Below are 19,973 nucleotides of genomic sequence, written 5' to 3'. Positions count from 1 at the left end.
TTTTAGGAGTTGGCCTCCCTCCGTTGATTGGAACATAAAAGTTGATTACCATATCGATAGAGTTTGGAGGAAATTTCAGTCCTTGTATCATGTAGACTTTCAGTTATGTCGTTGTACACATGGTCCAGCCCACTTGACAATAAAACATGTACCAACATATATGTAGAAGATAAAAATCACACAACCAATTAATCAAACATCAAGCGAGCAACATACAATAATTTGCCAAGATGTATTAGAGCTGTGGCAATTTAGGAGTCGTTGGCCTTGTATTTCCCAAGTCACAAACCACCATGCACGGTACGCTTCAAAATCTTAGAACATGTTTAGAATTGTGTTAGCAAGTAGAGCTTGTAAAGTCAAAAAAAAAAGTTTCAATTTTAAGTTTTTTTTTAATAGTATGTTTTGACCATTTTTAGAGTAAGAAATATTTTTAAATTTTTTTAGAGTAAGAAATACTTGTTCTTGAAAAAGATGTGATTTAGCTCCCACAAAAAAAACAAAAGAAAAGATATGATTTAGATATGCATTTTAAAAAACTTTGTCCTTAATTGACTAAAGATAAGTCAAGACATCGACCATATTTATTATAGAATGACTAGTTCAATTTTGTTGTTAACTGTCAGTGTATATCATCAACTAAGAGAATATATGCATTTACTTGTATTTATTTTCATGAGACCTACCGAATTCCTTCACATTACTACTGTGATGTAATGGTAGTGCTAATAAAGTCTTGATGTTTTAACAAGTCCAATCCAAAGATTAATTGACACTAACATGTTAGCAAAATGAAATAGCTATGAGATAAAAGTGTTGTTTCTAACAATATTTCAGTTACCACCTTCGCTCTTGGCATTCCATAACATGATCGATCTTCATGGAGAAGAAAACGGGGGTCTTAGAATCAAGGACAAAAATCTTTTCTATTTTAAATGAAATTGATAGTATCCATTGTTAAGTATGACTTGAATTAAAAGTCATGGTAGGATCCAATGTTTTGTCTCCTTCTTCAAGTAGGAGAGGTTTTTTGGTTCAACCGGTTTGCTCCTTTACATGTGGGTTTTGGAGACCTTCTCCTATGTGTATTTGGACTCCTTGTTTGACTTATAGTAGAAGTCCTAGACCAACATGTAAAAGGAGAGTTAAGCTTCTATATAAGGAACAAAGCACAAGGTGAATTTGTGTGTGCCAAAAACGTGAAGCACTAAAGGGAGGAGAAAAAGAGAGAATTTGAGAGAATGAGGTACAAGGGCAACAAGGGGGTTTTCTTCTTGGTGGTTTTTGGAGGAGCCAAAAACAAGTGATTAGAAGAAAAAGGGTGCTGCAGAGTGAGAGAAGAAAATAGAGATCAGCCGCCATCTGTTCCAGCAAAAGAAGAGTTTGTACATCTGTCTTTTGTATTCTATTTTGGGAATAACCTTTCTTGTGTGATAGTGAGATTTGGGTGTATTGGGGCTTTAGGATCTGAGTTATTTTCTCTCTACTATTTTTGTACTCCATCTTTTGATAGTGGATTTTCCCCGGGTCGTCTATGCCAGTGGATGTAGGCTTGTTAAGCCGAACCACTTAAATCTTTGTGTCGTGTGTGATTGCTTATCTTTGTTATTCCGCATTCTTCTTATTTTTCCCATCTCGTCTTAGGAAATAGGATTAATTTCCTAACATCCATTCCTAGATAATATTTAAAGTTTATGTATCTAACGGTGTACGTGAAGTCAATGTTGACATGTCTTTTAAAAATTTTAAATAATATGACATATATACATTATTCGATGTACAAACTTTAAATCCTAACAATTAAATAAATACTATCAGTTTCAAATGAAATGTAGAGGATTCTAGTGAATTGATTAAACGATGAAGAAATATTACACACTCTCTCGTTCCCACTCCCACTCCCACATTCCCAAATATGATACTAAAATTACTATTAGATTTTGAATGAATTATTATTAAATTTTAGATTTAATGATAATTTTTAACAGCACATTAGAAAGTATGCATCTAAAAATATAGAAGTGAAAGTGCTCTAACATTTATCAGAAAGATGAGATAGGGCATTGGCAGACAATTATGAAATGGGGTTGATGGTATGGGGTGTGATGGCTGTGCTTGTTTTCTAACACTTCCCTCTTCATGTATGGATGGACCAAGGAGAGCCATTATCATCAGCCATGGGCACTAACCCCCAAATTAAATTTATCGAAAAAAAAGCTTGCAATTCAACCTGGCCCTCCATGCCGGCTTCCTTGGTTTCCCTTCCTCTTGGGTCTTTCAAAGTTAATTTTGATGTTGCAGTCCGTCCTCGCTTCAGTGTGGCCTCGGCTCTCCTTAGTAACCATGAAGGCTAGATTGTGGCAGTCCCACTCTTAGGCTGCTGCCCTTGGATGCCTTCTTTGGTGAAGCTTATGTTGCCCTCTTTGGTATTCCACTTGTTTTGTTTCATGGCTGCTCTTCTATCTTGCTTGAAGGTGATTACCTTTTTCTCGGCCATTTTAGCTCTTAACAAAGGTCATCTCTTCTCGGATTGACTGTGTGCTCCGATCATTGTTGACCGCATACAACAACTCTTTTCTTTTAATTTTTAAATTGTTTCTAAAGTCTCTGGATGTTACAATTTTTGGGCATACTCGGTTGCTAAATGGGCCACTTCCCACTCAGTGTTTGGACGTATTCCTAATAATTACTCATTTCTTTCTTCTTTTAGGATTAAGAGCGACAAAATTAAGAGGGGCAGGGGAGGGAAAATTACTGGTAATATTAAGCCGAATCACATGAATATTTGCAAATTCGTTTGTCAAAATTAAGTTGCAGCGATTTGAATGTCCAAGTTTTGAATCGAGTTGATGTTTAGTAAAGAGAATTGTAGAAGGCTTGGGAACTGCCCCTGCAGCCTGCAGGCTACCACCCATTGATAGTGTTTGATTGACTATTACCAAGTCTTTGCCCTGGATTTTCAACTAAAGTAATTAGTTGCATAAGAAGACGGGCATTGCGTAAAATATATTTCATTAGGCACATGGTCAACAACATAAGGATGAGCATAGGGTCTATTTTTGACGATGATAATTATGTTGGGTGTAAGCATAATGGAGATTTAGGTGGTAGTTGGTGTTCGTGTATCGGATTTGGATCGTATTGCGAGTGGGGTATGAGTATAAAATTATATGAGTTAATTAAAGCCTGACACATTTAGTTAAATGAACCAGTTTCATCAGCTTTCACATAATCCATGATAATAGGCGGGCGACCCGACCTAACCCAACTTGTATAAATCATACAATAAACATGCCGTACGTGTTGAGTTGATCTGATCTGACCCAACTTATATAACCCGTTTAATTAATAAAATTCTCCATTATTAAGCATGAAAATGCCATCTTGTACAAAAATATTGGCACTATAATTCTTAATCATTGAACATGAAAATAAATTACACTACCGAAGTTATATCTTTAATGAAAGGTAATTTTTTGTCTTAGACTTTAGGGTTTAAATTTTTTAATGTTAAAAATAAAAAAAATGTTTTAATTTATATGGATTATGTTGAAACTAGTGGCTCATATTAGAACACCAGTAGTTGGCCAAGTAGACGGAGCGAAGTGACGTTCACAGAGCGGAGTATTTTGGGGATTTCCAAAATACGTCCGTACAATTAAGGTTTTCATATATATATATAATGTAACCATGAATCATTAACAGCAAAATACAGTTGCAATCTATGTGGACGTAGGCACATTGTCGAAACATGTTAAATTTATGTCTCGATTCTCTCTTAATCTCTCTTTTCGATTTTATATTATTCATCATTATTGTGCACGGTAACAACAGATTATGTGAGTTTCCCGTTTATTAATCGAGTCTAATTGGATTAACCCAGTTTGACCTAAATTCTATTTTACTAAATTTTAACCGTTTTAATTTCGTGTCAAATTCACCGCCCTGTCAAAAATTACGAACCCTCTAGTTAGATAAAATTTTTAACATTATTATTAGTTGTAGTAACTGAAAAGAAGAATAAATTACAATTTTTTATGGAACTTGAAACAGAAATGTTAGATAGTCCAACAAATCTGTATAGAAGAAATTCAGTTTCACATTTACCGAGCTTCAACCTTAGTTATTGTCACCTCATTTACAGAATGAGGTCCTTCCTCTGCTACTGTGTCCAAATCCTTGGAAGCTCTTTTGAAAATGAAAGCAGGTTGTTTAGGAGAAGAAAGAGCTGTTTCACTACTCAGCATGAGAACAACTTCCGTCATTGTTGGTCGATCCATTACTTCTTCTTGCACGCACAAGAGCCCGATTTGTATGCATCTCAATGCTTCATGGGAAACATATGACTCAATATCTATGCATGAATCAACTATACCCATCACTTTATCTTCTCTCCATAGCTCCCAGACCTGTGTGGTTCGATCATATATATCATTATCTGTAAAGGGTGTTTCAAAAAATGCAAATGAGAAAGATTTGTAGCTTTCTGTTACTTACATGCCCTATCAATGTCAGGGAAGGATGCTCCTGATAAGAATGGTTATTCTTCTTGCCACTTACAATCTCCAATAATATGACACCGAAGCTAAAAACATCTGATTTTGTGGAGAATTCCCCAAATGCGGCATATTCGGGTGACATGTAACCACTGCATGTGAAACAAGATCGAGGTAATCTTAAAATCCAATGCATAAGATGGAACATCAACAAATGTAATCTTAAAGTCTGTGCATGTGTGTTTATGCATGGTACTCACTATGTTCCAACAACTCTAGTTGTCTTGTCTCCAATTTGGTCTGTCTTGAATATGCGAGCCATGCCGAAATCTGAAATTTTGGGGTGCATCTCAGCATCTAATAGAATGTTGCTTGGTTTGAGGTCCCTATGAATAATTCTTAATCTTGAGTCTTGATGAAGATACAAAATCCCACGAGCAATCTCAATGATGATTTCAAAGCGTTTCTTCCAACTCAGGGATGAACTTCTTGTATGATCTGCAACAGAATTTTGCTCCAGCGTACTCAGAATGTGATTTAACTAGTGTTGAAAAATGCAGTAAGGCAATAGATTTATTGAAAGCAGACATACCAAAGATAAAGAAGTCCAAGCTTTTGTTGGGCATGTACTCATAAATCAGCATCTTTTCTTCCCCCTCAATGCAACAGCCTAAAATTTTGACAAGATTCCTGTGTTGAAGTTTCGCAATCAACATGACTTCATTCTTGAATTCTTCTATGCCTTGCCCTGAACTTTTTGAGAACCTTTTTACTGCTATCTGTCTTCCATTTGATAGTTGACCCTGAAATCATCATCCAAACTTAAGCTTACACGCAACTATTAAGCAATAAAAAAAACACTCTTTCTCCATTCACAACTTCACAATAATGGAATATGAGCAAGGAACAAAAATGTTCAAGATATCAACAATTGCATAAATGAATTGTGACTGCACCTTAAAAACAGAGCCAAAACCACCTTCCCCAAGTTTGTTGGTGGGAGAGAAATTGTCAGTGGCAACAACTATAGAGCTTAGATCGAAAACAAGTGCATCCGGATGTCTATCACTTCCCTCCAGCTGATTTCTCTCTAAAGAGCTTTTGGTACCAGTAAAATTAAATGATCGAGTGTTCATTTTTCTCTTCTCTGTTGTAAAACAAATTGGGAAAATATTGCTTACTAGAAATTCGTAATCGATCACTAATACACACACATACACGTGTTGAATACCAAGGAAGTGAGTTTATTTACCTTTTGTTTTCTTCCTCCTCAGTAACCATATACAGGCTAGTAAAGATCCCAGAAACAAGAGCACAGCAACAGATAATACTGCAATAACCAGCTTCCGGTTCTTGGCAAGAAAACCTTTGGAGTTCTTTTTATAATACTTGGCTGAAGGGGAAAAAAAAAAAAAAATGAAAAAAAAGTAAGGCTTGATCCAATTAAGAAGTGAAAAAACGTAAACCATGATCCAAAAAGTGAAAAGACAAATGAAAACTACTGAAATTTCAAGCAAGCAAAGAAGGATACCTAATTCACTCGCATTCACACGAACATTTAGATCAAATCCTCCATTTGTATACCCTTCAATGTCCACCAAGTCACCATACCATGTCCAGCAACCAATCCCCTTCCCATCAACATTTAAGCTCATAAAAGCTGTGCAAGAACAATTCCTCAAGCACCCCGTCTCGCACTCTGCGCCACTCATACTTCTGTCCAGCTGAGCTGCGTCTGGTGAGTCAGGGGTCTTCACACGCCCCACGTTCACAAACCCTTCTCCATTCCGACACATCGACAACCCCAACTGCTTCCTCACACACCCTTCAGAACCATTTCTGAGATACCAATCCCTCGAAGACTTGGGTTCACATCCTGGCAAACACGAACACTCGAACCTATCACTATAGTCATCCTCTGCACTGCATATACTATTCTTACCACAGTGCCCATATTTGTCACACCGGTATCTAGGCGCTGACCAGAGTTCCTTCCATTGATGATAACCGTCATTCCACATAAGTTGCTGGAACAATCCAGAGCTGTCCACCACTAATCTTGTAATGACTGAAGGGTCATCAAAAAAGTAGGAGTAAGATATCTCATCTTGATTGTAAACAAAATTGGTTTTAACATCAGACGAGGTTGTTTCTGCAGCTGATGAGGTCCATGGCCATGGACTAGTCCGCCATAATGGGGTCGAACCCTTATACAAGAAGAACTGTGCAGAGTGAATAGGATCTAGCTTATAGACGTAGTCCCCAGCTCCAGGGTCATCTTGTGACTTCCAAGATGTTAGGAACCAGTGCATCCCTGTTCTCCGATTCAACCCAAGCTTCATGTCTTTAACTGGAAGCAAAGTATCTGTAGGATAGTCAAAGCTCTGCCATAACATGTTCTTGTTATTGTCCTGGACCAATACAAGGTTGCCTGAATCTTGGAGCTGAGCTACGGTGGAGGTTGTCCCTTGGACAGAAACATTTGTAGTCCATAGAAGATGGTTAGAACCGTCACGGAGGACAAGGTTTCCATACTGGTTGATTGAGAGAACTCCAGAGGAGCCATTGATAGGATTGTTCCTGTTTGCAACCCACACCACAGTTTTTACTGTCACTTTAAAATACCAAATACCCAGATACCAATAGCTCGAGTTGCCCGGGTTGAAGAAGCCTAAGGCGAAGTTCTTCTCTTTGGACATCAAATATTGGTCACCCTTGATGGATTGGTTTGGTTTCAAGGTGTCAATGGACATGCAAAATGGGAAGAAGAAGAGAATGAACAGAATCAAAGACTTGAACATTTTCTCAGCATCCATGTTAATTTGCACTTTCTTTTCTTTTAGGAGTTGGCCTCCCTCCGTTGATTGGAACATAAAAGTTGATTACCATATCGATAGAGTTTGGAGGAAATTTCAGTCCTTGTATCATGTAGACTTTCAGTTATGTCGTTGTACACATGGTCCAGCCCACTTGACAATAAAACATGTACCAACATATATGTAGAAGATAAAAATCACACAACCAATTAATCAAACATCAAGCGAGCAACATACAATAATTTGCCAAGATGTATTAGAGCTGTGGCAATTTAGGAGTCGTTGGCCTTGTATTTCCCAAGTCACAAACCACCATGCACGGTACGCTTCAAAATCTTAGAACATGTTTAGAATTGTGTTAGCAAGTAGAGCTTGTAAAGTCAAAAAAAAAAGTTTCAATTTTAAGTTTTTTTTTAATAGTATGTTTTGACCATTTTTAGAGTAAGAAATATTTTTAAATTTTTTTAGAGTAAGAAATACTTGTTCTTGAAAAAGATGTGATTTAGCTCCCACAAAAAAAACAAAAGAAAAGATATGATTTAGATATGCATTTTAAAAAACTTTGTCCTTAATTGACTAAAGATAAGTCAAGACATCGACCATATTTATTATAGAATGACTAGTTCAATTTTGTTGTTAACTGTCAGTGTATATCATCAACTAAGAGAATATATGCATTTACTTGTATTTATTTTCATGAGACCTACCGAATTCCTTCACATTACTACTGTGATGTAATGGTAGTGCTAATAAAGTCTTGATGTTTTAACAAGTCCAATCCAAAGATTAATTGACACTAACATGTTAGCAAAATGAAATAGCTATGAGATAAAAGTGTTGTTTCTAACAATATTTCAGTTACCACCTTCGCTCTTGGCATTCCATAACATGATCGATCTTCATGGAGAAGAAAACGGGGGTCTTAGAATCAAGGACAAAAATCTTTTCTATTTTAAATGAAATTGATAGTATCCATTGTTAAGTATGACTTGAATTAAAAGTCATGGTAGGATCCAATGTTTTGTCTCCTTCTTCAAGTAGGAGAGGTTTTTTGGTTCAACCGGTTTGCTCCTTTACATGTGGGTTTTGGAGACCTTCTCCTATGTGTATTTGGACTCCTTGTTTGACTTATAGTAGAAGTCCTAGACCAACATGTAAAAGGAGAGTTAAGCTTCTATATAAGGAACAAAGCACAAGGTGAATTTGTGTGTGCCAAAAACGTGAAGCACTAAAGGGAGGAGAAAAAGAGAGAATTTGAGAGAATGAGGTACAAGGGCAACAAGGGGGTTTTCTTCTTGGTGGTTTTTGGAGGAGCCAAAAACAAGTGATTAGAAGAAAAAGGGTGCTGCAGAGTGAGAGAAGAAAATAGAGATCAGCCGCCATCTGTTCCAGCAAAAGAAGAGTTTGTACATCTGTCTTTTGTATTCTATTTTGGGAATAACCTTTCTTGTGTGATAGTGAGATTTGGGTGTATTGGGGCTTTAGGATCTGAGTTATTTTCTCTCTACTATTTTTGTACTCCATCTTTTGATAGTGGATTTTCCCCGGGTCGTCTATGCCAGTGGATGTAGGCTTGTTAAGCCGAACCACTTAAATCTTTGTGTCGTGTGTGATTGCTTATCTTTGTTATTCCGCATTCTTCTTATTTTTCCCATCTCGTCTTAGGAAATAGGATTAATTTCCTAACATCCATTCCTAGATAATATTTAAAGTTTATGTATCTAACGGTGTACGTGAAGTCAATGTTGACATGTCTTTTAAAAATTTTAAATAATATGACATATATACATTATTCGATGTACAAACTTTAAATCCTAACAATTAAATAAATACTATCAGTTTCAAATGAAATGTAGAGGATTCTAGTGAATTGATTAAACGATGAAGAAATATTACACACTCTCTCGTTCCCACTCCCACTCCCACATTCCCAAATATGATACTAAAATTACTATTAGATTTTGAATGAATTATTATTAAATTTTAGATTTAATGATAATTTTTAACAGCACATTAGAAAGTATGCATCTAAAAATATAGAAGTGAAAGTGCTCTAACATTTATCAGAAAGATGAGATAGGGCATTGGCAGACAATTATGAAATGGGGTTGATGGTATGGGGTGTGATGGCTGTGCTTGTTTTCTAACACTTCCCTCTTCATGTATGGATGGACCAAGGAGAGCCATTATCATCAGCCATGGGCACTAACCCCCAAATTAAATTTATCGAAAAAAAAGCTTGCAATTCAACCTGGCCCTCCATGCCGGCTTCCTTGGTTTCCCTTCCTCTTGGGTCTTTCAAAGTTAATTTTGATGTTGCAGTCCGTCCTCGCTTCAGTGTGGCCTCGGCTCTCCTTAGTAACCATGAAGGCTAGATTGTGGCAGTCCCACTCTTAGGCTGCTGCCCTTGGATGCCTTCTTTGGTGAAGCTTATGTTGCCCTCTTTGGTATTCCACTTGTTTTGTTTCATGGCTGCTCTTCTATCTTGCTTGAAGGTGATTACCTTTTTCTCGGCCATTTTAGCTCTTAACAAAGGTCATCTCTTCTCGGATTGACTGTGTGCTCCGATCATTGTTGACCGCATACAACAACTCTTTTCTTTTAATTTTTAAATTGTTTCTAAAGTCTCTGGATGTTACAATTTTTGGGCATACTCGGTTGCTAAATGGGCCACTTCCCACTCAGTGTTTGGACGTATTCCTAATAATTACTCATTTCTTTCTTCTTTTAGGATTAAGAGCGACAAAATTAAGAGGGGCAGGGGAGGGAAAATTACTGGTAATATTAAGCCGAATCACATGAATATTTGCAAATTCGTTTGTCAAAATTAAGTTGCAGCGATTTGAATGTCCAAGTTTTGAATCGAGTTGATGTTTAGTAAAGAGAATTGTAGAAGGCTTGGGAACTGCCCCTGCAGCCTGCAGGCTACCACCCATTGATAGTGTTTGATTGACTATTACCAAGTCTTTGCCCTGGATTTTCAACTAAAGTAATTAGTTGCATAAGAAGACGGGCATTGCGTAAAATATATTTCATTAGGCACATGGTCAACAACATAAGGATGAGCATAGGGTCTATTTTTGACGATGATAATTATGTTGGGTGTAAGCATAATGGAGATTTAGGTGGTAGTTGGTGTTCGTGTATCGGATTTGGATCGTATTGCGAGTGGGGTATGAGTATAAAATTATATGAGTTAATTAAAGCCTGACACATTTAGTTAAATGAACCAGTTTCATCAGCTTTCACATAATCCATGATAATAGGCGGGCGACCCGACCTAACCCAACTTGTATAAATCATACAATAAACATGCCGTACGTGTTGAGTTGATCTGATCTGACCCAACTTATATAACCCGTTTAATTAATAAAATTCTCCATTATTAAGCATGAAAATGCCATCTTGTACAAAAATATTGGCACTATAATTCTTAATCATTGAACATGAAAATAAATTACACTACCGAAGTTATATCTTTAATGAAAGGTAATTTTTTGTCTTAGACTTTAGGGTTTAAATTTTTTAATGTTAAAAATAAAAAAAATGTTTTAATTTATATGGATTATGTTGAAACTAGTGGCTCATATTAGAACACCAGTAGTTGGCCAAGTAGACGGAGCGAAGTGACGTTCACAGAGCGGAGTATTTTGGGGATTTCCAAAATACGTCCGTACAATTAAGGTTTTCATATATATATATAATGTAACCATGAATCATTAACAGCAAAATACAGTTGCAATCTATGTGGACGTAGGCACATTGTCGAAACATGTTAAATTTATGTCTCGATTCTCTCTTAATCTCTCTTTTCGATTTTATATTATTCATCATTATTGTGCACGGTAACAACAGATTATGTGAGTTTCCCGTTTATTAATCGAGTCTAATTGGATTAACCCAGTTTGACCTAAATTCTATTTTACTAAATTTTAACCGTTTTAATTTCGTGTCAAATTCACCGCCCTGTCAAAAATTACGAACCCTCTAGTTAGATAAAATTTTTAACATTATTATTAGTTGTAGTAACTGAAAAGAAGAATAAATTACAATTTTTTATGGAACTTGAAACAGAAATGTTAGATAGTCCAACAAATCTGTATAGAAGAAATTCAGTTTCACATTTACCGAGCTTCAACCTTAGTTATTGTCACCTCATTTACAGAATGAGGTCCTTCCTCTGCTACTGTGTCCAAATCCTTGGAAGCTCTTTTGAAAATGAAAGCAGGTTGTTTAGGAGAAGAAAGAGCTGTTTCACTACTCAGCATGAGAACAACTTCCGTCATTGTTGGTCGATCCATTACTTCTTCTTGCACGCACAAGAGCCCGATTTGTATGCATCTCAATGCTTCATGGGAAACATATGACTCAATATCTATGCATGAATCAACTATACCCATCACTTTATCTTCTCTCCATAGCTCCCAGACCTGTGTGGTTCGATCATATATATCATTATCTGTAAAGGGTGTTTCAAAAAATGCAAATAAGAAAGATTTGTAGCTTTCTGTTACTTACATGCCCTATCAATGTCAGGGAAGGATGCTCCTGATAAGAATGGTTATTCTTCTTGCCACTTACAATCTCCAATAATATGACACCGAAGCTAAAAACATCTGATTTTGTGGAGAATTCCCCAAATGCGGCATATTCGGGTGACATGTAACCACTGCATGTGAAACAAGATCGAGGTAATCTTAAAATCCAATGCATAAGATGGAACATCAACAAATGTAATCTTAAAGTCTGTGCATGTGTGTTTATGCATGGTACTCACTATGTTCCAACAACTCTAGTTGTCTTGTCTCCAATTTGGTCTGTCTTGAATATGCGAGCCATGCCGAAATCTGAAATTTTGGGGTGCATCTCAGCATCTAATAGAATGTTGCTTGGTTTGAGGTCCCTATGAATAATTCTTAATCTTGAGTCTTGATGAAGATACAAAATCCCACGAGCAATCTCAATGATGATTTCAAAGCGTTTCTTCCAACTCAGGGATGAACTTCTTGTATGATCTGCAACAGAATTTTGCTCCAGCGTACTCAGAATGTGATTTAACTAGTGTTGAAAAATGCAGTAAGGCAATAGATTTATTGAAAGCAGACATACCAAAGATAAAGAAGTCCAAGCTTTTGTTGGGCATGTACTCATAAATCAGCATCTTTTCTTCCCCCTCAATGCAACAGCCTAAAATTTTGACAAGATTCCTGTGTTGAAGTTTCGCAATCAACATGACTTCATTCTTGAATTCTTCTATGCCTTGCCCTGAACTTTTTGAGAACCTTTTTACTGCTATCTGTCTTCCATTTGATAGTTGACCCTGAAATCATCATCCAAACTTAAGCTTACACGCAACTATTAAGCAATAAAAAAAACACTCTTTCTCCATTCACAACTTCACAATAATGGAATATGAGCAAGGAACAAAAATGTTCAAGATATCAACAATTGCATAAATGAATTGTGACTGCACCTTAAAAACAGAGCCAAAACCACCTTCCCCAAGTTTGTTGGTGGGAGAGAAATTGTCAGTGGCAACAACTATAGAGCTTAGATCGAAAACAAGTGCATCCGGATGTCTATCACTTCCCTCCAGCTGATTTCTCTCTAAAGAGCTTTTGGTACCAGTAAAATTAAATGATCGAGTGTTCATTTTTCTCTTCTCTGTTGTAAAACAAATTGGGAAAATATTGCTTACTAGAAATTCGTAATCGATCACTAATACACACACATACACGTGTTGAATACCAAGGAAGTGAGTTTATTTACCTTTTGTTTTCTTCCTCCTCAGTAACCATATACAGGCTAGTAAAGATCCCAGAAACAAGAGCACAGCAACAGATAATACTGCAATAACCAGCTTCCGGTTCTTGGCAAGAAAACCTTTGGAGTTCTTTTTATAATACTTGGCTGAAGGGAAAAAAAAAAAAAGTAAGGCATGATCCATGAAGTGAAAAGACAGAAATGAAAATTTAAAGAGAAAACAACGAAGAATACCTATCTCAGTCGCATCAGCACGAACATTTAGCTCCCACCCTTCATCTTCATCCCCTGTACTGTCCATCAATTCACCATGATATGCCAAGCAACCAGTCCCCGTGTTATTAAGCTCAACGCTGACATAAGCTGTGCAATTGCAATTCCTCAAGCACTCCTGCTCGCACTCTGCCCTGCTCATGCTCATGCCAACCCAAACGGCATAGGATGTATCAGGAACCTTCAAACCTGCAACCTTCACAAACCCTTCTCCATTCCCGCACATCGACAACCCCGTCCGATTCCTCACACACCCCTCAGAACCATTTCTGAGATACCAATCTCTTTGATTCTTGGGTTCATATCCTGGCAAACATGAACACTCAAAAGTATTAATATTGTCAGAACTACATATACTATATGGACCGCATAGTCCGTACTTCTCACACCGGAGTCTAGGTGCTGACCAGACTTCATTCCATTGACCAACACCATCATTCCACCTAAGTAGCTGGATCGATCCAGAGTTGTTCAGGATCATTCTCGTAATGATCGAGGGGTCATCAAAAAAGTAGGAGTAAGATATCTCTTCTTGATCGTAAACAAAGTTGATATTATAATCAACCGATCTTGTATCTACCGCTGAACACCAAGGCCATGGCCAACTCCGCCGATGCAGGGTCGAGTCCTTATACAAATAGAACTGTGGAGAGCCGTTGGGATTTAGCTGATAGAGGCAATCCCCTGTTCCGGGGTCATCTTGTGATTTCCAAGATGTTAAAATTGTGTCCACCCCGGTTCTCCGATTCAACCCAAATTGTATGCGTGGCAGCAAAGTATCTGTAGGGTCGTCGGAGCTTTGCCATAACACACTGTTGTTGCCTTCCTGGACGATTACCAGGTTTCCTGAATCTAGAAGCTGAGCTACAGAGGAGGTTGTCGCTGGAAAAGAAACATTTGTATACCATAGAGAACGGTTGTAACTGTCGTAGAGGACAAGGTTTCCGTACTGGTTGATTGAGAGAACTCCGGAGGAACCATTGATAGGATTGTTCCTGTTTGCAACCCACACCACGGTTTTTACTGTTACTTTAACATACCAAATACCCAGATACCGATAGCTAGAGTTGCCGGGGCTGAAGAAGCCTAATGCAAAATTCTCTTCTTTTGACACCAAAGATTGGCCGTCCGGCCCATCTTTGATGGATTGGTTTAGTGTTAAGGTGTCAATCGACGTGCAAAATGGGAAGAAGAAAAGAACGACTAGAATCAAAGACTTCAACATTTTTTTTTTGGTTTAATTGACAATTATGAGTAGTTTATCTGGGAAACGAATTTGTGAAAGAAGTTTCTTTGATAAGTTTATATATAAAGGCATATTGTGAGCCAACCACTGTTAGACGGTAACAATGCATGCATCCTAGGAATTAGAACGAGTCAAACATTTCCCAGAGTTGGATATGCCTGCAAAAGTCGTCTACCAATGTCTAAACACACTTGGAGAATAAATAGGCCCACGTTGAATTTTTGCCAAATCTTCGGTCACCAAAGAGGACTAATTCGATAAACGTTATTCGTCGGTCAATGATATTGATCTGTGGTTATATAATTGTAAGAAACGGACATGTAAAAGCTCATTAGTCTTTTTACGCCAAGACAACCTCTCACTTTCATTGCGATGATAAATCAAATTGAACAGTTTCAATGTCGTTCTAAGAAAAATACTTTATTGAGATTTACAGGTCAAATACGGCTCCGTCGAGTTATCTGATGGGATGGGTTCTAGATGTAATAACTGCAGCTAGTTGGGTTGCCTTTTCCTTCTCCAAAAAGGTATAGGCTAGTTCTTTTTTTCTTTGTACAGTTAGCGTGGAGCATGTTTGACGAAACGCCTAAAAGAAGGCTTGTTTCTTGCCTTGTTATGATTGCTGGGTATGTGAGACTAGATCAGTTTATTCGGCCCAGTGATTTAACTATGTTAAGGGTAGGGAGCCAGTAAAGTTGAGCTTGTGGGAGGACTCCCTAGCTAGTTCCCGGATTAAGTACCAAGTTTGTTAAAACCGGTCCACCCCATTTTAAGGAATTATATGTTCGAATTGCTAATAATTGAAACAGTATGAGAGATCTTATATAGCTTTACATGTCTAAATAAATTTCAAACTGTCCGGCTACTTACTTGGAAAAGTGGATAGCATATGAAAGCTCTAGTATTACCTTTTCAAATTGCTAGCTAGCAATTTGGACTGTGGATCCTTATCCTTGTGGAATTCAAGCTTGCCATTTCTGTCCGCTCTCGGTGGCGTGGACATTTGATAAGTCGTATCCCCTTTTTGTTAACTTTCTTGAGGTCTTAAGTCTGGATTTTCAACTAAAATTTGCGTGAAAGGACCGGACTTAACACAAGCTATGTGCTTGGGGTCTCTTTTTATGATGATGATGATGACGACTGATGCCTTTGACGAATTGAAAATAACTTGTGTTTGTACGGAATCTTTATAAAAAAAGAAAATTGCTCTTAACGTGAGGAGAGTCACTCTGCTTTTAAGAAGTTATTTGTTCATACCAATTCTGATAAATTGGTATGCATTGAATTATAACAAACACTTCTCTAGAATGCAATGGAATTCTGAACACTTCTGAAGTTTTATTGGGTTTTACATAAAACAAAACGAAACCAGAACATCCTCAAAGTTTCTATTCTAGCAATGAGAAAAATACGAATTTTAAAACTGTAAAAAGATTTTATTTTTCCTATTTGTTTTTGTTTTGTGTTTGTATTTGCCCAGAAAAGAAAAATACAGGACATCATATTCTGCTGTACATCTTTCATTTATCTAAATCTTTTTTTTTTTTTTTTTTGGTCAAATTAACCATTATGGAAGATGTACATAGAATATACAACGAAGCTTAACTATCTTGTTAAATTAATTAAACATATTAACTAGAGAGGTAGTAGGTGCCTCAATTTCTGAATCTTTTGATAACCGACCATGTTGGGGAGCTTTGATATGGAAATATTAATAGCTCTCATTTTCAGCCAAAAAGAAAGAAGAAGACATTCCATTTTCTATGGAATGGAAAGGCTGGAAAGCAGTATAAGTATTAATTAGTCCTACAAAGAGTTCCAAAAACAAATTCAAATGCTGCTGCCTAGAACTATTAGAGCCCATTTGGGATTGTGTTAAAAGGGAAAAAAATGAATCCGTTTGGTAAAAAATTTATTGCTCTAAAATAAGGCTTATCCTAAAAAACTCTTTCAACTTTTTCTATAGACAAAAGCTCTATTTTTTAAAGGTAATCCTAAAATGCTTTTGCCTTCAGCGAGCTTCAAGATTAGTTATTGTCACCTCATTTACTGAATAAAGTCCTCCACCTTCGACTGAATCTCTTCTGAAAATGAAAGCAGGCTGTTTAGGAGAAGGAAGAGCAGCTGCTTCACTACTCAGCATGAGAAGAACTGCCGACATAGTTGGTCTATGCATTACATCTTCTTGCACACATAGGAGCCCAACTTGAATGCATCTCAAGACTTCATGGGAAACACATGACTCATTTATTGATGAATCAGCTATGTCCAGGGCTCTGTCTTCTCTCCACAGCTCCCATACCTGTGCGGTTCATGGCATTATCTATAAGAGATTGACTGTCTTAGAAAATCATGCAAATGCTGAAGATTGTTGTTTTCTGTTACTTACATGCCCGATCAATGTTAGGGAAGGATGTTTCTGATACGAGCCGTTGTTTTTCTTGCCACTTACGATCTCTAATAATATGACACCGAAACTAAAGACATCTGTTTTTGTTGAAAACTTCCCAAATACTGCATACTCCGGTGGCATATAACCACTGCACATGAACAATATCAGATGTGAATAGCATAAAAGGTAACCTTAAATTTCTGTCTATGTTTGTGTTTGATACTTACTATGTTCCGACAATTCTGGTTGTCTTATCTTGAATTTGGTCCCCGTCAAATATACGGGCGACTCCGAAATCTGAAATTTTGGGATTCATCTCAGCATCTAAGAGAATATTGCTTGTTTTAAGATCCCTATGGATTATTCTTAATCTTGAGTCTTGATGAAGGTACAAAACCCCGCGTGCAATCCCCATGATGATTTCAAAGCGTTTACTCCAATTCAGGGATGAACTTCTTGTATCATCTACAACCAAATTTTGCTCTAGTGTTGATGTAAAACACCATACAACAAAGAAAGGAAACAGAGCAATAGAAATTATCTGACATACCAAAGATAAAGAAGTCCAAGCTTTTGTTGGGCATGTACTCGTAAATCAGCATCTTTTCTTCCTCCTGAATACAACAGCCTACAATTTTGACAAGATTCCTGTGTTGAAGTTTCGCAATCAACATAACTTCATTCTTGAATTCTTCTATTCCTTGCCCTGAACTCCTCGACAGCCTTTTTACAGCTAGTTGTTGTCCGTTCGATAATTGACCCTGAAAATTGAAATCATGATCCAAACTTGAGCTACTTGTAGCTATGAGTGAACCTTTTTTACACCCCCACAATAAACAAAAACGTGCTAGATATTGAAACTGTCATAGATGAAATGTGGCTGTACCTTAAAAACAGAGCCAAAACCACCTTCCCCAAGTTTGTTGGCGGGAGAGAAGTTGTCAGTGGCAGCAACTATACAGCTTAGATCAAAAACATGTACATCCGGATGTCTATTACTTTCCACGAGCTGATCTCCCCTCAAAGAGCTTTTGGTACCAGTAAAACTAAATGATTTATTGTTCGATTTTCTCTTGTCTGTCGTAAAACACATTGGGAAATATTTGCTTACTAGAAATTCGTAATTGAGCACTTAATTTACCAAGACTTAGCAGAATACAATGCAAGTGAGTTTCTTTACCTTTTGTTTTCCTCTTCTTCAGCAACCACATACAGGCTAATAAAGATACAAGAAAGAATGGCACAGCAACAGATAATACTGCAATAACCAGCTCCCTGTTTTTGCCAAAAAAATCTTTGGACTTCCTTTTGTACATCGCTGAGGAGAAAAAAGTAAACTTTGATCCAAGCAATGAAAAAAAAAAAAAAAACAGAACTGAAAATTCAAGAAAATGGAAGAAAAGAAGAGTACCTAACTCAGCAGCATCCACACGAACATTTAGATCCCACCCTTCATCTATATTCACTGAACCATCTACCAATTTACCATAATATGCCAAGCAACCAATCCCTGTTCCATTAATATCCAGGCTGACATAAGCTGTGCAAGAGCAATTCATCAAGCACGCCTTCTCGCACTCTGCGCTGCTCATGCTCATGCCCACCCAAACGGCGTTGGTGGTATCAGGAACCTTCAAACGCCCCACGTTCACAAACCCTTCTCCATTCCCGCACATCGGCAACCCCATCTGCTTCCTCACACACCCATCAGAGCCATTTCTGAGATACCAATTCCTTGGAGATTTTGGTTCGTATCCTGGCAAACACGTACACTCGAATTTGTTAAAATTGTCGGGACTACATGTACCGTATGGACCGCAGAGTCCGTACCGCTCACACCGGTATCTGGGTGCTGACCAGAGTTCCTTCCATTTAAGATCGCCATCATCCCACTCAAGTAGCTGGAGTAAACCAGAGCTTTGCAGGACTAATCTGGTAATGAGCGAGGGGTCATCAAGAGAGTAAGTGTAAGATATCTCGTCTTGATTGTAAACAAAATTGCTCTTATAATCCAACGTTCTTGTTTTTGCTAATGAGCACGGCCATGGCCATGGCCAACTCCGCCGATACGGCGTCGAACCATTATACAAGAAGAACTGTGGAGAGCCGGCAGGATTTACCTTATAGAGGGAATGCCCTGTTCCGGGGTCATTTTCTGACTTCCAAGATATTAGAAACCGGTCCAGCCCGGTTTTCCGATTCAACCCAAGCTTCATGCCTTGAAGCGAAGTATCTGTCGGATAGTCGAAGCTTTGCCATAAAATCCTCTTGCTATCTTCCCGGTCGACCAATACTAGGTTTCCCGTGTCTAGAAGCTGAGCTACAGTGGAGATTGTACCTTGGACAGAAACATTTGTAAACCATAGAGAACGGTTATAACGGTCGTAGAGGACAAGGTTTCCGCGCTGGTCGATTGAGAGAACTGATCCGGCGGAACCATTGATCGGATCATTCCTGTTCGCTACCCACACCAGAGTTTGTTCTTTCACTTTGAAAAACCGAATACCCAGATACCGATTGCTAGAGTTGCCGGGGCTGAAGAAGCCTAATTCGAAATTCTTTTCTTTGGACACCAAAAATTGGCCGTCCTTGATGGACTGGTTTGGTGTTAGAGTGTCAATGGCCCTGCAAAATGGGAAGAAGAAAAGAATGAAGAGAACCGAAGAATGGAACATTTTTCTCAGTATCGAGTTCCGAGCCAGTGATCTTAAAAAACTATTTGAAGTTGTAGTGGGAGAAAATATTGTTGTACTTTTCAACTTGTCAGACAGGCTTCGGCTACAAATTGACGCATGAAAGTCCACACACGCAGCCTTTGCTTGACTGGTGATGCTTAAATGGAATGCCCAGAGGGACGCCACATTCGTGAAGAAAAAAAGAGAGAAACGTGTAAAGACTTCATGAGAGTCAAATTTAAAAATGTTGAAGTTTCAACTGAATGTTGGAAAGGTGGCGGAAAGTTCGCACTTCTAGAAACTTTTGTAGCA

The 19,973-nt window shown here is 37.8% G+C and overlaps 3 protein-coding genes across 4 annotated transcripts; all 3 read right to left on the bottom strand.

Annotated features, from left to right (window-relative positions):
• Positions 1-4,042: 4,042 nt before the first annotated feature.
• On the bottom strand, positions 4,043-7,333 carry LOC132169982 (G-type lectin S-receptor-like serine/threonine-protein kinase RKS1). Its single transcript, XM_088517076.1, has 7 exons — positions 6,028-7,333; positions 5,749-5,889; positions 5,453-5,643; positions 5,089-5,299; positions 4,757-4,994; positions 4,498-4,648; positions 4,043-4,409 (listed from the first exon to the last, which is right to left on the bottom strand). The coding sequence occupies exons 1-7, from the start codon at positions 7,310-7,312 to the stop codon at positions 4,104-4,106; spliced, it is 2,523 nt and encodes an 840-aa protein (XP_088373202.1). The 5' UTR covers positions 7,313-7,333; the 3' UTR covers positions 4,043-4,103.
• A 4,042-nt stretch (positions 7,334-11,375) lies between these two features.
• On the bottom strand, positions 11,376-14,605 carry LOC132171399 (G-type lectin S-receptor-like serine/threonine-protein kinase At1g11410). The gene is made up of 7 exons (XM_088516649.1): positions 13,310-14,605; positions 13,082-13,222; positions 12,786-12,976; positions 12,422-12,632; positions 12,090-12,327; positions 11,831-11,981; positions 11,376-11,742 (listed from the first exon to the last, which is right to left on the bottom strand). Exons 1-7 carry the CDS (start codon positions 14,571-14,573, stop codon positions 11,437-11,439), a joined length of 2,502 nt encoding a protein of 833 aa, XP_088372775.1. The 5' UTR covers positions 14,574-14,605; the 3' UTR covers positions 11,376-11,436.
• Positions 14,606-16,409: 1,804 nt separating this feature from the next.
• On the bottom strand, positions 16,410-19,661 carry LOC132170744 (G-type lectin S-receptor-like serine/threonine-protein kinase RKS1). 2 transcript variants are annotated; one of them, XM_088516653.1, is made up of 7 exons: positions 18,398-19,661; positions 18,167-18,304; positions 17,873-18,063; positions 17,537-17,747; positions 17,214-17,469; positions 16,984-17,134; positions 16,410-16,896 (listed from the first exon to the last, which is right to left on the bottom strand). In XM_088516653.1, the coding sequence occupies exons 1-7, from the start codon at positions 19,659-19,661 to the stop codon at positions 16,606-16,608; spliced, it is 2,502 nt and encodes an 833-aa protein (XP_088372779.1). In that variant the 3' UTR covers positions 16,410-16,605. The 2 variants fall into 2 exon arrangements, with proteins under 2 accessions (XP_088372779.1, XP_088372782.1); XM_088516656.1 differs by having other exon boundaries at positions 17,214-17,451.
• Positions 19,662-19,973: the final 312 nt, after the last annotated feature.

This window comes from Corylus avellana, chromosome 1 (assembly GCF_965113065.1).
Source record: "Corylus avellana chromosome 1, dhCorAvel1.hap1.2, whole genome shotgun sequence".
NCBI lineage: Eukaryota > Viridiplantae > Streptophyta > Magnoliopsida > Fagales > Betulaceae > Corylus > Corylus avellana.
The sequence above is the reverse complement of the archived record's forward strand: the minus strand, read 5'-3'. Positions and strand labels throughout refer to the sequence as shown.

Coding starts and splice junctions, on each gene's coding strand:
- LOC132169982 (XM_088517076.1), bottom strand. CDS start 7,312: ATGGATGCTGAGAAAATGTTCAAGTCTTTGATTCTGTTCATTCTCTTC. Junction 5,300..5,452: donor GTTTTGGCTCTGTTTTTAAG/GTGCAGTCACAA, acceptor TGATGATTTCAG/GGTCAACTATCAAATGGAAG. Junction 4,995..5,088: donor CTTGGACTTCTTTATCTTTG/GTATGTCTGCTT, acceptor ATTCTGTTGCAG/ATCATACAAGAAGTTCATCC.
- LOC132171399 (XM_088516649.1), bottom strand. CDS start 14,573: ATGTTGAAGTCTTTGATTCTAGTCGTTCTTTTCTTCTTCCCATTTTGC. Junction 13,223..13,309: donor TGCTGATGCGACTGAGATAG/GTATTCTTCGTT, acceptor TTTTCCCTTCAG/CCAAGTATTATAAAAAGAAC. Junction 12,328..12,421: donor CTTGGACTTCTTTATCTTTG/GTATGTCTGCTT, acceptor ATTCTGTTGCAG/ATCATACAAGAAGTTCATCC.
- LOC132170744 (XM_088516653.1), bottom strand. CDS start 19,661: ATGTTCCATTCTTCGGTTCTCTTCATTCTTTTCTTCTTCCCATTTTGC. Junction 18,305..18,397: donor TGTGGATGCTGCTGAGTTAG/GTACTCTTCTTT, acceptor TTTTCTCCTCAG/CGATGTACAAAAGGAAGTCC. Junction 17,748..17,872: donor GTTTTGGCTCTGTTTTTAAG/GTACAGCCACAT, acceptor TTCAATTTTCAG/GGTCAATTATCGAACGGACA.